The following is a 17,998-nucleotide window of genomic DNA, read 5'->3' as shown; positions in this document are numbered from 1 at the left end:
TTGGCATCATCTTCAAAGAGATTAAAACTGACAATGAAAGATGGGGTTGGATCACTGAAATCTGTTGTATAAAGGAGATTAGTGAGGGCTCATGAGTTGAGTCCTTGGATTTGTAGATCTGATGACAAATTCATGGTACTTGAGAGAACTGAGCGGAAAGGCCAGTTGGTTATGACAGAAAAGGCCTAATGACTGGGGCTTTATGAAAAATTTAAGTAGTAGATTTTGACCCTGTCATCATTTTAGATTCTTATAAAGTATTACGCTTCCAAGTTACTGTTAAGGTTACTTCACATTAAAACCAAACTACATTTCATCTTTATCCCATCTTTCACCTGTGGCTGTTACTGGATTCATTCTATCTTCAGTGGTTTCCATTCTTCCTCTCTCTTTTTGTAGCATCCTCTGGAGGAGGAGAGATGGCAGAATTCTAAAACACTGTACAGATCCAAAGTCACAATAGTTGTTTAAAAGCAGTGATAAAGTGAAGTCTTTGTAAACAAAATGAGCCCCAACGCCTGTTGCTTGATGAGTAGGATATACCAGGTGAACCGAAGGGACCATACGGGTTTTCTTACTTCTGGTCCCAGTAATGTAGGCTGGATACTTTTCATTGTCGTTTGGAAAATGCTTTGGCTTTTCAAACTGTGTACATTGACGGAGCGCAGCCCTTGCCCCTGTGCTGGCTGACAGACTGGGCTTCAGTGCTTTTCTCTCCTCCCTCCTTTTATACTATTGCTTTCCAAAAATAGTTGGGTTTTAAGTGATTTGCATTAGAGAAATTGGCTTAGTGATTTTTTTCATCTCTAGTTAAATGGGGCCTTCATCACTCTTTAGAACATAGCAAAAATGTTAAGGTTTTTGATTTCCATTTGCCAATGAACAATCTTTATGACTCAAACGTTATACACATGCTTGTGGAAAATCGTAAATCAACAGAAATACAAAGGGAAGAAAACAAAAATCACCTATAATCTTGTCACCTAGAGATAACCAATGTTAACATTTTAGAGTTTCAGCCTTTTTAGTGTATGTGAAAGAGTATGAATTTTTAAAGCTTTTGGTACATCATTTCACGTTGCTTTCCAGAAAGGCTGTACTAAGTATATGCCCATCCTTAGAACACCACATATTTTTTCTTTTCATTTTTGCTCAATTACACGGGGAGAAAAATGGTACCTCATATTTCCTTTTCTTTCATTACTAGGGATGTTGAACACTTTTCAGGTCGACCACCATTTGTATGTTTTGTGAATGCTCATTATATTCCCTCCTCATATATCTTTTGATATGTTCATTTTCTTATTGTTTTATATGAATTCTTTATGTACTAAAATATTAATTCCTTGTCATATCGCAAATATACTTTTGTTTGTATCAATTACTTTTAAATGTTGACTATGCTGTTTTGTGTTTTCAGAGTTTAATTTGTTTGTAGTTTATTGTCACACCAAAGTTTCGAATTCTTGTCTAATCAAATCTATCAATATTTCCCTTTTTGGTTTAAAGACAACTATTGTCTTTAATGCCCTTCCCCACCCCAATCTTATAAAATATTCACCATTTTTTCTAACACTTTACTGGCTTCATTTTTACTTAAATAATTATATTAAGTGTACCATCATAAAGCAAGAACATGCGTTAAATAAGGGCTAATTATCACCATTCCACTCTGAATTGCCCTTAGCATCTTCTAGGGTCGCAGGTAGGTGCCCCAGCCAGGTCAGCTTCAGGTGGCCCCTTATTCCTAATCCATCTCAGTTCACCACCCTGGTCAGAGGCACCTCGGGAGCCTAGACGGACAGAGGAACCTATGGAGGCTCAGAGGACAGTTCTTTCCTTCACAGAGGGAGATCTGCTTGGCATGTGCCCTGGTGTCTGGAAAACACCCCGATCTTCCTGGAAGCTTTTGAGCCTGGGTACAAGGCCAATGGCCTTGGAACCAGGGCAGTTTGTGGAGTGCTTGTTCCCTGTTACCCGATGCCCAACCCATGGTCTTTGACCTGGCTCCACAGCATCCTGAGATGGCGGGGTGGGTGCCAGCCCCTCACATAGTACCTCACGCCTCATTGTTTTCTGTGTAAGTCAAAAGCACCCACTCCCCCTTGCCCAGCACAGGAAAGACAGAACTGGGTGATTGGAGCCCAGCTAAACCAGTTTACCTTGTCACCAAATCTTAAAGCACTAGAGCCAGAAAAGACCTACAGAGCATCTCATTCCACACCCTTGTTTGTTCAGATAAAGATCTGAGCCCCCAGAGTGGGGTATTTACTGTCCATGGCAGAATCCAGACCTTCTGGTGGATACTTTAGTGTTCTTTTCACTCTTCCTTCATTAAATAGCCCCTGCTGTGTACCACTGTGGAGGGCTTTGGAAATTTTAAGTGTCTAAAACTTACCTTACTGCCCTCCAAGAACTCGCTGGTTAGCTGGGAGTCAGAGGTAGAACAACTAACCCTGGTAGGTATTATGGATGTATTAATAGAGGTATGTATAGAGCACTGAGGAGTACAAAGAAGGTTGACTAATTCTGGAAGGAGGAGGCAGGAGAACCACTGAAAATTTTCTGGAAGTGATGACATTTAGGCTGGCCTTTGAAGGAAAGGGAGCTGTTTACTGTAAGAGCAAGACCACAGCAGTGGCAAAGAGAAAGAAGCTGAAGAACAATGCATGTGCGGACTGGAGAGTGGTGTGGTGGGTGATGGGGTGCAGGGAATTTCCTCCCGCACCCTTAGCTGCAGCCAACTGAGGAGTCTTCCTCACTCCTCCTTCCACGTCTTTGTGTGGAATACTGTTCTCCACATCTCTGCTCAGGCATTTCCTCCCCCTTAACTCCCTGAGGGAATGAGGGCCTCTCCCTCCACCCTTACTTTGTACCACATACTTCCCTCTAGAACAGTACCTCTCACATCAAATTCAGAGGTGAAAGTAGGGATTGGGTCTTTTTAAAAAATGTATTATAAAAGGCAAAACTGTGGAGACAATAAAAAGATAAATGGTTGCCAGGAGTGGGGCGGAGAGGGACGACGAGGCAGAGCACAGAGGATTTTTAGGGCAATGAAAATACTCTGTATGATACTAGAATGATGGATATATGTTATTAGACATTTGTCCAAGCCCATAGGATGTTCACCACCAGGAGCGAACCCTAAGGTACACTATGGACTTTGGATGGTTATGATGTGTCACTGTGGGTTTATCCCTGGTGACAAATGTCCCTCTCTGGTGAGTGATGTCGATAATGGGGGACGCTCTGCATGTGTAGGGGTGAGAAATCTCTGTAGCTTCCTCTTAATTTTGTTGTGAACCTAAAACTTCTCTAGAAAATAAAGTCTTTAAAAATAAATAAATGCATACATACATAAAACACGCTTGAGTTTGCGGAAGGAATTCCAACAGTATGGAAAGGTAGATGTCGAAAAAGGAAAAGGGAAAATGTTTTTAATTTCTAAGGGCTCAGCATCTCACGCGTGGTAAAGGATTTATTATCTTGAAAGCGATGGGAAGCCAGTGCAGATTTTTTTCAGCAGGAGAAAGAAAGGAATGTAGAGGAGAGACTGGAGGCAAGAGGGTCAGCAGGGAAAGTATTCAGGGAAGGTGTGTCTGCATGTGGGAGGTAACACCGGCCAAGAGAGGAGAGGATGGAGGTGGAATGTATAGGACTCACACCACAATTGGATGTACAGGTGAAAGGCAGAAGAGAGGAAAAGAGGATGACAACGTGTCTGCTTTCTTTAAACTGCAGATCTGATTTTCCACCAAAAGCTGGTTAGCCAAGCCCACACTTTTAAAGAGAGCCCATGGAGAAGACGCAACAACACCATACACATCAGGCAGTCTTTTCTTTCCATGAATGCAATAAAAATGATTGCTGTGCCGAGTAGCAGAGATATTTTGCATGACAGTATCTCTTACAGCTCCTCCCTTCTCAGATTGAGGCGAACTCTGTAGAACCGCAGCAGACCCAAGGAGAGCCATAAAATATGGCTGATACAGGGACAGAGAGTTTGCAGGTTGGGAGGCTCAGGCCAGAGTGTGTTTATCCCTCTCTTAAGAGTGAGAAGGGCTGCAGTGAAGCCAGGCAGGCATATCTAATGGACCAATGTCTTATCACCCAGAAGGTATTCCATGCCCAAGAGTCTGCCTTTCCTGTGATCTCAGATTGACCCTCTTACTCAATCTGGACTTCAGAACACAGTGAAAGCGTTCAATACCTGTGACTTGCTCAAGTGTGCAAAGTTAGCGAACATGTTTGCACCCGACATTCCTGAGTAATGATTATATGCAAGGGATTGTACTAGATGGTTTATGAGCTACTGTGACATATGGGATATAGACCTTACCCTCTCCGAGTTGACTGTCTATTCTGATTAAATGATAGTCTTGAAAATATTCCTTCAAGCAACCATGTTATTTATTTATTTATTTTTTAAATACCAGAAATGTGGAGGAGGTTTCTACGGGACTGTCAGTAATATTTTTTTCTAAATATACTAAAAGTAGATTTTGCACTTCAATTAATTTCTTTCTCTGTGTCTCTCTCCTACTAGATAATTTTCAGGATCAGATGAAAAGGGAACTAGCCTACCGAGAAGAAATGGTGCAACAGTTACAAATTGTAAGATGCATTTCTGCTTAAAAATAAATGTAACTGGATGGGCTTGTTTTCAAACCACCCAATGTGTATGATTTTTGCTGTGAAATCCTTTGGTCCACTTAGACTTCTCAGCTGGTTTAGATGTTAATTACCAAGAGATTTACTTAGACACAGGATAAACAGATGTGTCAGTACGTTTCCTCTGAACGTAACTACCTACCATGTGTTAATAGACAGATGTGTGAATTGTCTCTGTGGGCAAACCAGAGCTACCTGCATCGTCTTCCACTGTGTAAAATTCCAAATGCAGTGCTGGAATGTGCTAGAAGCTCAGTGAAGGGCAATTGTCTTCCATCTTCCCCCTCCTTGCACTGCCCAGACCTGACCCAGGCTCTCCACTAGCGATAGAACTTAGTATAACACAATTAATCAATTCAATTCACTTGAAAGATGAAAAGAAAGGACCTATTTCCAAATGAAGTGTGTTACTCACTCTATTCTAATCATGTCTACAAGTGGACACTGACCAAAATCTATTTATACAGAAACAGGAAAACAGGAAGATGTCTGATAAATAAATAGTCTATTTTTTTGTTTTCTTCTGAATGGATTCCTTGCCCTCTGTCCCCACGCAGATATACCTGGTATTATTCACTAATGCTTTTAAACCAGTCTCCCCAGCTTCCTCATTTTCATGATTACAATGGAGAAATTTCTGCTCAGTGTTTGCAGGGTACTTTCAAGCACCTGGATAAAGACACACACTGGTTCTCAGTATAATTCACAGCCTGATTGCTATAATTTGGGTTGCTCGGCATTTCTGAGCCGGTCCATGTCATCCTTATACCATTAAGTATGTATCTTTGCATAGCCACCTGTCTTGTCTCAAGAGCCAGGTAGCTAGCTCTCTGTCAGGACTATTTAAGAAAGATGGTTATTAATGTTTCCTTTCTCCATGGGAGAAATCATGTTTGTGTGAATGGAGATTGCTAAGAGTCATTTCTAAAGTCACGTTGTATTTCATGGTGTTTCTCCCCATTCTGGGGTCTCTGTTAAAAGTGTTTCTTGACGTTCTAACCCTGAGGTTTTCCTTGATCTCAAGTGCTGGTTCCCAATTCTCAGTTCTGAAAACCGCCTCAACGTAAGCCGCCTCTTAAACAGGATCTTTCTTCTTCTTTTGGTTTAGTTTGTTAGTTTTTTTTTCTTTGCACCTAAATTCACTGGAAAGCAAAAAGATTTTCTTAATCAGTGGACAATGAACCCTCCCCCGCCCCCACAGAGGTTAAAAAAATGTATCTACTATTTTTAACTTTTGATACCTAGAAAATAAGCGCTACTAATTACTTGCTATGAATATACTTGTTCTCTTTGTCCAGAGGATGAACTGAAATATAGAATTGGAGGTAGAGGGATATAAATTTTTTTTTTGTAATTAAAGTGTATTGGGGTGACAATTGTTAGTAAAGTGATACAAAATGTTAAGACCTTACTGAGTTTACTCAGGATATTGTTTTCAGACTTTTAAAACAAAAATTGTCATATATGCCACCAAAAATTTGTGATTTCGGGGTGGTGTGAATCTAGTAAAATGGGCATTAAAAAGGGAAACTATTGGGGCAACCAGTTAGTTCAGTTGGTTACAGCGCGGTGCTCTTAACAACAAGGTTGCCCGTTCGATCCCCATGTGGACCTATGTGAGCTGCGCCCTCCACAACTAGATTGAGACAACTCCTTGACTTGGAGCTGATGGGTCCTGGAAAAACACACTTAAATAAAGTTAAAAAAAAAAAAAAAAAAAGGAAAGGAAACTATTTCAGTGCCCCTCTCTAAGGCCAGTTATATAATTTTAATGTCTTAATTTTCTTTGACATTTGGTTTCTTTAGTAAAAAAGGAAATGATATTGCATCCATGTAATAAGGCAGTGTACTGATACGTAGAAGAAAAGAATCTCATGTCTTTTGACATATTAGGTACATGGACGATACAAATTGGTATTACTAAACATTTTTATGGTTCTGTATTGCGCTATATTTGGTCATATGTATTTATTTATCTAGACAAATGTTATTAACTCACTTTCCACTAGATAGTAAATTATTTCTGGTTGCAAATTAAATTCTTTGGGAGAAGCTAGAAATTTCCCCCCAGCCCTGCAGGCATAATTCCTGAAATCCACAAAGGCACATCCAGGCTAACAACGTAAAAACTGGTGAAATAGACACGATGTGTCCCTCCTGTTTCGTCTCCTTCTTTTCTTTCCCTTACCCCCTAACATGCCAAGAGTTTTCTTGCTGCCTCCAGCACCCAGGACAGTGTCTAGCATCAGATAGCTGTCAGTAAACATTTGTTGAGTGAATCACCACCCACGGAGAGCCCCTGCCCCAACTCTGATATCCTCACATAGCTGTCCTCTTAATATTTTTCCAAATTTCCCTAGCTTGGTCCTGATTTCTTCACGTGTTCTTTTATGCTGAGTAACTACTAGCATAAATACTAAGGGAAGGCATTACTATTGAGTTATGTGGAGCTTGTATATTACGGTACTGGCCTTGTGACTAAGACACACGCTTTAACGTCTGCAAACTTGAGTTCAAGACTCATCCCATAGAGTTCATTAAGTGTCAGTTCTTCAACCAAAGGGACCTCTTGTAAGGTCTAACCTAGTGCCCTGATAAGGATAGAGTAAGGTGTAAATGTGTAATAAACATGAAATGCCCATGCAAGTCATAAAATACTATGCCAGTATGAGTGATTGATTGTACTTCTTAAAGTAGTACTTTAATAGTGGAACCACTTAAGCTTTGGTGGCTGGAGATATTTTTGTGTTTACACTATACTATCTGCTTTAGAATTGAGGCAGCAGACTCAAGGTTACTTGAATAGAAATTTACCTAGTCCCTATTCAGCTTGTTTTATTTGCTAATGGGAATTATCACCTGTGGGGAAACGCCTTTAGAAAATTATGTCTAAAGCGTATCAAGAAGGTGCTGGTATCACAGTTACCAACTTTCTCGGTATTTTTAGTTGAATGATCTAATTCATCAGTAAATATGGTTACTTGCTTTGCTCCCTGAGAACCAAACAATTCACTTAGAATTATTTTATTATTTTATATTTAAAGTTTACAGAGCATATGTTACAGAATAGTCGTCTGCCTACAGAATAGGCATTTTTTTTTCCGTTTAGATGAAATAAAAACCCACTCTATCCTGCAATAATGGAGAATTCAAATATATTAAAACCATCATATTTTGTAACGAGTCCCATAGACCAACAATGCATTTATACTATGCTGTTACACAGTGTTCTTATTCAAAAGATTATATTGAAAGCATCTTGGGTATCATTGACGTAGAAAGAAAACTTATGAATTTCTTTGGCTCCTGCATTTTTAGATTCTCCGCTGACTATAATTTCTGCACCATTGCTTCCTTTTCCAGTTTGTTAAATGCAAAGTTTTGATGACTAGAGAGACAAATGATTGACTCTCTTTGTGCATTTATAAATGAATGTGCATTTATCTCAATGTCAGATTTAAAGCATCGGCAGTTTATTTAACATGTACACATGACCACAAGCTAACTTTAAAAAAAATAAAATAGCTTAGTTTTATACTTCTTGACACAGTTTGTGTTAAAGTTCCCTACCCCTGCCCTGGGTTTTCAAGTGCTTAAAATGTTTTTATGACTAAACCGGATTTATTTATACCAACAAAGAAATATATTCCTTTCACTATGAACCAAATTAAAAAGTTACAGAATTTAGCGAGTTCCTGATGACGTTACTGTTCAATGTAATAAAGAGTCACAGGTTTCTCATTTATGAGTAAGCAGTGATTCTAGAAAAAATGTCCCACTTTAAGAACAAAATTCATCACCCCTTAGGGTTAAGAAGAAGGGGAAGAAACAGAAACAATGTTATATTTATATGTCAATCATATTTCAATTTTTTTATAAAAAAAGAAGGTAAAGGTATTTTACTCTGTATAACCTTTTGATTAAGGTTTTTCCAAGGACTGGAATATAATTTACAGCATGAGCTGAGACTGTTTTGATGTCTTGATAACCTTTTTTTTTCCACTGCTAATTTGACAGCAACTTTTTTAAGCGAGTGCATTTCTGTATAAGGTACTACTGTAATATAAGATACAGACCTTACCTCTCATAGTTGAGGACATGCTCTTTTTCAGATATAGTTCTTGAAGGATGTGCTGCAACAGAGCCCATGATAAATGGTTAGACTCAGATTCACATCCTTTGAACTTGCTAGATCGCTTCCTAGAGGTGCGTAGAAGGAGCAAATGTGCTAGTCTTGAAGTGCCCTCTGCTGTTTCTCCAGAATGCTGCAGTCACACACAACCAAGGGGAAAGGGTCTCAAAGTTCTCCATTACAAAAAGTCTCAAGTAAAAGACGTTCAATCAATAGATTTAGTACTAATGTTCCAGTCACTGTAGACTTGCAAAAAAGCAGTTTACAACTTCCTGATGGCAGGAGCACAGTGCGTCCTTGCATGGAAAAGTGAGCTAGGTCTTACCATTGCTGGAGGAGCAGAGCTCCCTCTGACGAAGGCACAGCTCTTCAGTGATATGGTCTTTTCTTGGAGGTTCTCCAGTGTTCATCAGGATGGGAACTTGCCCAGATTTCTATCGTCTCTACACAGAGAATTTTTTAAATATGTTTTACGTGTTGTTGTTTTTTTAAAGTAGGTAAAATGGTTACGTTTTTGAACTGTATTTTTAGAAAAACATCCCTGGGCCACTAGAGGATTTTGGTTTTGTGGCTAAATGTGCAACAAAAGGAGGTCCCTGCAAGTCTGAACTACCATGGAATCTGCCTTAAGATTCCCCAGCAGTAGACAGGCTTTGGCTACAGTGGGTTCTCCTCTAATTATTGATCTATTGCCATTTTGACAACGCAGTCCCTTGTTGCTTAGTTATAGAGCCTCTTCTCATCTTTCTGCTTTCAAGATGTTGACCCACTTGAATGTCTGAGCTCAGTCCAACTCTCTCTTGGCACAAACTGAGAAGTTATCTTATTTTGGTGAGACCTCAATGCTTTTGATAGACTAGAGCCAACTAGGTAATTTAGAAGTTATATAATAACTTCAATGAAATCAATGAAATAGGGTGGCTGTCATTAACAATTGAGCCATTTGCTAATATATTCTTTATCATTCATGATTTAAGACTTAGAATAAAAAATACATGATTTTTAGTTCACAACCTTTTGCTTTTTTGCCTTTGTTTTTGTTCAGCTTTTATTTCATTTTGTTTTAATGAAAGAAATGAGACAATCAGTGTTTGAGTGGGGATAATTCTTTACACAATTTAATTCCAGTCTGCAGATTTTGGATCAAATGTGGTTATTTGGAAATGTCCTTTTTTTCTGAGTTCTTTTTTATTTTCCTCAGCTTCCCATCTTAATGAAATGCTACATTGTTTTTTTCTGGGGGAAAAAAAAAAGGAAAAGAAAGAAAGGAAGAAAGAAAAAGGCATTCTGACCTAGATTTGAAAGTAGTACCCTTCAGGCAGTTTTCTTTGGGTTAGGATGAGTAGTTTAGTGGCTTTGATGAAATGGCCCGTGGTGATGGTAACTTACCTCAAAAAGTGCCTGGCACAGAGCAGACACTTACTCAATCTTTATTTCATGTAATCTTTATGTTGAGGACTCTTTCTAAATGTGAGAGTGGCACAAATATATTCTGTTAGGTAATTCCTCATATCCTAAGGTTTACATCATTTCTACTTGTTATCCTAAATAATATAGTGCCTTTCAAGTCTCTGTTATATCAAGCATCTAAAGAGAGAGGTGATCCATGTATTTTGGCACATTGCACCATGCACCATAATGGAAAATCAGGATTCAGTGCATCTCTGTGAACAGCAGGTATAGCATAACCTAGAGTGAAAAGAAGAGGTAACTAGAGTAGGTTCCCATGTAGCTATTCTTGTCATAGTTATCTAGCTGATCTCAGTTCATGTCCTAAAATATGAGATTAGGACACTGAACTTTTTATGGTACTCTATGAATCATTAATTTCAGTGCTGCTGTACATGCCCTTTATCAGACATGTGCCTATTGGATGCATCTATGTTGTGGTTGCATATCAAAATGGTGAGATAGGTATTTTAGTCTTGTCCTTTATTTTCCATTAGAAAGACTGTTTGATTTAACTGACCAGTTATTACGGCAAAATGTCCAGCTAATCTTAAGCACTAACTTCATCGTATGCTTGTAGCTCCCTCCCATTAATAAAAGTTCATATTTATGGACTGGTAGATCAGGAGAGCAAAGCAAATATTCTGGGAGTAAGGGAGATGCATATAACAGTGTTCAAAAATGTTGGCTCGTTGAATGACAGTAATTTTATTTCCCTCATTGCTTTTACATGACAGCTGAATTTCGTGTTACATTCTAGAAGGCTGAATACTTAAGTGTAAAATGATTTGAATCTTTAGAGTTCTGAGTTTAGCCTTGTAATGATAATGATAAGTAACATAATGATAGAGTACTTTAACTGGGGTTAGTGCAGAGGCAAATCTAAATAATACATGTTGTCCAATTTCAACCATTTGCACATATCAAATGTGATAGGCTTTCATTCAACGCCCCAGTAGTGAAAAGTACTTTTCAAGTTTATCCAGGGAGCATTCTTTTTATCCAGGGTCATATTTTCCATTCAGTGCAATTATTTCTGATGCTTCTTGGTAGTTATTGGGAAATTACCCAGAGTAATAGTTTGTGTTTAGTTACTCTTATTTGTGATTTGTAATGATAGCATATTTTATCACTCTAATTAAAAGAAAGACTACATTGAATTAGTTTGTAATCACATTCTAGTTTTGTAACCTTAGATATACATGATAACATCACAAATTAGTTTTTGTACCTAAATAAAAAATAAGGATACCATATTATTAAATGCAAATATAAAAAAAGTTTTTAAAGGAAAATGTCGCATAATAATCTCTGAGACTAGCTGTAGCGACAATCCGGTGTGACCACCTGTTCTGTCCTTGACATGCTTTTTAACAGGCCTTAGGAATTGGTATATCGCAGAAGTTCCATACTGCTGAGCAGATGGAGACCTTTTCTCCTCAGGGAGGATCCATTGGCATCAAATTGTTAGGCATGATGAAAGCTCTCCATTACACATCTGTTTCCAAATTTAGCTTACCTGGAGAGTTTTGCTTCTTTTTATCTTACAGATCCCCTATGCAGCAAGCTTGATCAGGAAAGAAAAGCTTGGTGCCCATCTCAGCAAAAGCTAAAAGGTGAGTTCACCAGAGGAAAGAGATTTTTCCTTAACTCTCTGCATTGCTGTTGCATGGCTGTGTTCTTTATTGATGTATTTGAAACTGCCTGACGGATTGGTAAAGTTGTATTCTGTGTTTAAGCCAGTATACACTTTGATGAACTTTGTTATATCTAGGCATGGGACTTCCTAAATGAATAGCTAAGTGGGTCTTATAAATTCCATGGAAAATTTCGAAAACTAAGGAAATTCTCTATTCAGTCTGCAGAAGTGATCTTCATTCTGTTTTGAGGTTTTCTGCTCTTTCTGGTTCTACCTGACACCCCAATTACTGCCCCTCTGAAGGAAACTGTCAGCAGTCATGCTAATTGTGTTTCATCTTCTCAGTCTCTCTTTTGCTTCCAAAAAGTCTTCCCAAAATCTGACTTTGAGTGAATTGCTGACAGATGGAGATATGAACAATTAGGGGCAATACAGACCTTTGAGAACTTCTGCTCTAGGAATTGTGATTTATTGTTTCCCTAAGCCAATAACAGTTTCTCTATAGCTAAAGCCAGGTTCAAGTTCACATCCATGGCCACAACTTAAAAAAAAAAAAAAAAAAGTAAGGTTCCCCGGTAAAAAAAAAAGAAAAGAAAAAAGTATTCTGGACTCCTAAAGAAAAGAAGACAGTCAAAATTCAATGACTCTATTCAGAACATAACGAAACATTTCAAACGCAACTTTTTGATTATTTGGAAGAAGACATATACAATTATTAGAATTGAAGGAATGCAAATACTAGGACTTTGTAGTTTCTGTAACAATACGTTAGGATGACCTAACAATTGGAATTGCTAAGTCAGGAAAAAACTCAGATGTCAGAGGTAGTATTTGTAAGTATTCACAGCCAACTAGGATGTGATCATTTATCAGTTGGATCCATTCCCATTAGAATGATTCTTCCCTCTGGAACATATTTTCAACTCCACAGAATTTGTTGGCAAAAAGAATTCCATACAATACAGGCTCTTAGTTCCTTTTCTTTCCGTCATGCCTTTCTTATGTATATCAAAAGCCTCCTCTACCATGTGCAAATGACAAGACTATTTCTTGCCATCATCTTTATTAGTGATAATTTTCAGTATTTGTCTTAAATCATGATAATTATGTCACATTTCATCAGGAGCTTAAAACTCTTTCCAAGACAGACTCTTACTCATATGCTGTCTCTTAATTTTATGCACAGGGAGCTGAGATACAGAGAAGGGAGATAGAATGTTTTATGTCTGTGTTGCAAAGCCAAGAAGAGATTCTAGAACTCCTGACTTTAGATCCAGTGCCTACTTATTCCTAATGAATGCACTTCCTGTCTTCTGTGAGCAGATGTCTCTGCAGCAGAGATGGTCAAATAATAAATTATTTTGTTTCCATCGCCATGAAGCCATATGCAAATAGGCCTGTGAGTTTGGCTTCATTCTATAGATTCAAGTGTTTTTCTTAAGTCTGAAGTTGACTTTGGGTAGTTTCTCATTATAGTAGAGAGTTTTGTACCAGCAGTGTGAAATGAATAATTGTAGAACATTCACACTCCAGTAAATTTTAACTCAGAAAAATCAAGGTAATCAAAGCAAGCCACATCCAAATTAATGCTAATAAACCCAAAGTGTCAAACTGATTTTCTTTCAAATCAAAGAGACTATATTCGGCGGTTTTTGTGAATAACCTTTTATTGAAGTATAACAAATTCAGCAAAGTCTACAAATGATAGTCATATAAGTCATACAAATCATGAAGTGTACAAATTAAAACTCAGTGGATTTTCACCAGATGAACTCAGGTTTCCAGCACCCAGATAGCCACCTTGTATCCCTGCCCAGTTACTCCCCCGCCCCCAATAAAGATGAGCTTTGCCTGCTTCTAAACTTTAGTAAAGGACATTGTATAGAATCTTCTCTTTTATCTGGCTTCTTTTACTCCACGTTTGTGAGATTCATCCATTAGAATATAGTTTGATTTACACTTAGGAACTTCAGTAAACTCTCTTCTCACTCCTTCCACTTCCCCAACTGATCTTCCTTGCTTGTCAGACACGAGCGGCTCTTACACCTACAAAATGAAGATTCACTGCCCAGAAACCACGCCTCTGGTGGTGACATAGCATACAGCGAGGTGGAAAAAAAAAGATTGATTTGTGTTTAGTAACTAATGCTTCCTCCATGCTGATTTTGTTTCCATCCTTGCAGACAACAGGGATTTCTCTAAGTAGACCCTGGTGCTTTCAGAAGATTAGTGGTTACTTAAATGCTGAGCTAAATCAGCCAAGCAGAGAATCACGACCATATTGTTAGAGGCAGTATTTGATTCTCCACATGCCAAGCCTGCAAGGAATTACCCCAAGAGAGATTACAAAATAAAAATCATTACACCAAGGGAGAGAGACAAATTCTGTCTTGCTGAGTGACCACAGGTTTCCAAATTAGGGACTGATGCATTAATGTCTTATGCAAGAGTGACCCTTAAGGTAGTGTGCTGTGTTCTTGCCACCCAGTGGATTCCAATATGACTATTAAGAGGAGGAAGCTTTTCAAAACCACAGGCAATCCACTTAATAAGCTGAGCAAGTACCGCCACATATCACTGCTCGACAAATCTTTTTTGCCCTACATTAAGACATAAGAAATTCCATGTTGAGTCAAAATAAAGGTCCACTCGGACCAGATTACTAACTGTGTAATTCCATTAGAAAAGCCAAATTGTTGTTGTTAACGATACCAACCTCAAAATTGAAGCATATACACTGAATACTCTTAACTTTCCCTTGATAACTCCTTAAAGATCCATTACCCATGGATTTATCTAAACCTTTCTTCAACCTAGGCATAGTTCCCTCTGGGGCAATGAATTCTGTTTGTTTAGCTACCAGCTGTGTAAAGTGTAGTTTATTTTATTTATCCCCAAACTACCTCCTAAAACAAGTCCTAGTAGATTAGACTTTCTACTGCTCTTGTGTATTTGCTTCATTGTGAGCTCACACGTACAATAGAAATCATTTGAAAAATAGTTTAAAATTTTGTATTATTCTTTCATCTGGGACCACTTTTAACACCGGAATTGTTCCTGACGGACTTCCTTACCTTGGTTGTTTCTGTGTCCTACGCAGACACCCCAGTGCAATCCGTGTGAAATCTGCACCCCAAATAAAAATGCCATGATGTTACCACTGGCTTAATAATTACTTTCTTTTCATTCTTTTACTTTATTATTTTATTTTAATTATTACGTTCTTTTTCTAACAAGCACCATTTAACATTACGCAAATGTCATCCCTTTACCTGGTAGAAACAGCCATGTCTTTCACAGAGAACTCAATCATTTTATATCCATGGAGAGTGAATCATAGGAAATAGCTCATTCATAGTCACACAGAAACTCATTGACCAAGCTGGAAATAATAACAATCATTAACTGAGTACTAACTATGCCACATAGTAGACTCAATTCTTTGCCACATCATCTCCTTTGATCCTTAGAATTCTACAAAGTGGATCCTATTATTATCCCTGTTTCATACAAGACAACACCGAGGCCAGGATTCAATACAGGTCTATTTGACTCTAAAGCCTCTTCTCTGTCCTACTAGAATCATTAGGCTGGCTGGTTTTGAGGAAGTCTGGCTTCTAAATCTGATATTGCCTCCCAATGTTATCATTTAATCTCTGAGTCTTATGCTTATCTGTAAAACTGGGTAGCCAAACGTGATCAAAATCTCTACCAGCTTTAAAATTTTGACTCTTGCATGCCAATCTTCTGCCATATTCCCTCTCTTTTCCCACAAAGGGGCTGCTTTTATTCAAGTCTGCTCAAGATCATATATACCACTCAAGGGCAAACCCACCTCCATTTGCCTTATGTCTGAATTTTCTTCATCATTAATTGCTACTTTGCATCCTTCTGGAGAGTTTGAAAATATGACTTTCCTCCCCTATGCTAACAATATCTACTTTTTTGGTAAACTCTTGTTATTTTTATTTTACTTGTAGAATAATTTGTACAAAAATAACAACAAAGAAAAGGTCTTAAAAGAATGTAGAGAGATTGCAGTTGAACATTCTGTGACTTCTTTTTGTACAGATCAAAGATAAAGATGGGGAAGGTCATATCCATTTCTCTCTTCTATAGTCAGACATAAGAGGATCAGGTTCTTTCAAGTGTCTCCATTGAGAATGACAATGTGTGCACCGCTGTTCTAAGCACTTTATGTCGATTATCTTATTTAATCTTCAAAACAACCCCTGGAGAGAAGTACTGCTACTTTTATCATTCTACTACTGAGAAAACTGAAATGCAGAGAGATGAGTAAGCTGTCTGTGGTCCCACTGCTAGTAAGTGGCAGGATTTGAGCCAGACTGCCCGGCAGTGCAGCCCACACTTTGTCAGCTTTCCTCTGATTTATAGCCTGAAAATGTGGCCTAATTTACATTTTCTAATATCAGTTACTAGATGCAGTTAATGACCAATCCAGTGGTTTTATTGATGTTGAATCACAGAACTTTCAGTGCTACTGCTACAGTTGCCCTAACACCCCAGGATAGGAGAAATAGTTGTAACTTGGGCCATCCAGCTAAAGCCAGCAGGATACTGGAGCATGAAATTCTGTCTGCACCTTTCACCATCACAGGCTATCTTAATGTTTGTACAACAACAAATCAGAGTTTCTAGAACCCCTCCCCACAAAATGGCTTCACTGTATAGAAGGCATAACAAACCATCACACTCTGATTTAGTCCTAGTTTGGCTCAATGTCATTGGAGATGCATAACCTAAGGTAAGCAAATGTGTATAAAAAGGAACATGATGATATGGCCACTGTTTAAAAGTTTTTGTCCAAACTGTACTAAAAATGTCTTCTCTAAAGGTTATGTAAATATTACTTTACATGTATTTAAATTCTCTGATTGCATCACACTGAGGTTGTCATTCTGTGCTTTTTTTTGTCTTATCCCAGGTGCACAGAACCACTTACTCTTGTTCTCTTGTAAGATACAGCCTGCCACTGAGCACTTCTGACCCACATAAAGACTGCAATTGAAAGGGCTTGGGAATCAAAAACAAAATCAGGTTCAGGAGAACCCAAGGACAAGTGACCTCAAAGCCGCATGGACAACCATGTAAAATAAATTGTAGCGGCCATTCCTTCGTGGGGGGAGGGGGGAGCCAACCAGAGCAGCCAATACTTGTCACATCTTTTGGTGGAACCAAAGTTTGAGTCTTTGTGTTTTTAAAGGCCAACTAAACCCAGCGTGTTGGGAGTGGTGTTGGCCAACCGGGATGGGAAATCTATGGACGGTCCCAAGTGCTGCACCCTTGGAGAGGGCAGCTCTAAAGACTGCCTTTTACTTTTGAAGACGTGATTATTGGTGGAAAGCAAACACAAGACCTGTCCTAGGAGTGGGGGTCACGTTGCAACAGCCAGGATGGCATCAGCCGTACACATACCTGCTTTTCATAGCAAACTGGACAGACGTACACGTGGCCCCTTCCTCTCTGGTTGTACTTTGCCTGCTGTATGAATGAAGATTGTATTCCTCTGGAAATATTTTACAGTTTAATATTGAGTGTAATTAAGAATATAATCATGTTATCAAAAATGGTATTTAACTCTGTTGTAGTTTCTTTAACATTCATGTGGATAAAAAAAAGTCTATAATAAAAAAACTATGAAGTAACAGTTGTGTTCATGTAGTTAAACTCATATTTGCTTGGGGTCAACTAATAGACACTAATACTTTATAGAATTATTTTGGCATAAAATATTTGAATAAATTATTTTTTGAAACCAGAATTCCTTCCAAAATGATTATTAAAGCCTAGATTAGCCTTTGGCCATTGGCAGCAGCTGGTGTCCTCCCATCGCGGTAGGATCTTCATATGGGTAAGGAAGTCTTCTAAATTTCTGCTAGGTCTTCTGACGGTGTTGGCGATGAAGTTCATATTGTGCCTTCCTCCTTACTATTACTATAATATTGCATCAAAGGCCATGAGATCATTTTATGCCAAAAATTCTGCCTTTCAGAATCTCTGCTCAGATAGATAGAAGGGCCCAAATTGTGGCCCCTTTGGGGCCAGGATTCCGAAGGTAGTGCTAGGTTGCACAGTCTCCTGTG

The 17,998-nt window shown here is 38.5% G+C and overlaps 1 protein-coding gene across 2 annotated transcripts in view; it reads left to right on the top strand.

Annotated features, from left to right (window-relative positions):
• SKOR2 (SKI family transcriptional corepressor 2) overlaps nucleotides 1-17,560 on the top strand; it is a 49,921-nt gene extending 32,361 nt beyond the window's left edge. For both annotated transcript variants that reach the window (XM_074340019.2, XM_019739664.3), the window contains exons 7-9: nucleotides 4,550-4,617; nucleotides 11,806-11,871; nucleotides 16,840-17,560. In XM_074340019.2, the coding sequence (XP_074196120.2) occupies nucleotides 4,550-4,617; nucleotides 11,806-11,868 (131 nt within the window). In that variant the 3' untranslated portion in view covers nucleotides 11,869-11,871; nucleotides 16,840-17,560. The remainder of the gene's footprint in view (nucleotides 1-4,549; nucleotides 4,618-11,805; nucleotides 11,872-16,839) is intronic.
• The last annotated feature ends 438 nt before the right edge of the window (nucleotides 17,561-17,998 follow it).

Source organism: Rhinolophus sinicus, chromosome 4 (assembly GCF_057876585.1).
Source record: "Rhinolophus sinicus isolate RSI-liver-muscle chromosome 4, RSI-T2T, whole genome shotgun sequence".
Classification (NCBI taxonomy): Eukaryota; Metazoa; Chordata; class Mammalia; order Chiroptera; family Rhinolophidae; genus Rhinolophus; species Rhinolophus sinicus.
This window is presented reverse-complemented; position numbering and strand designations above follow the sequence as displayed.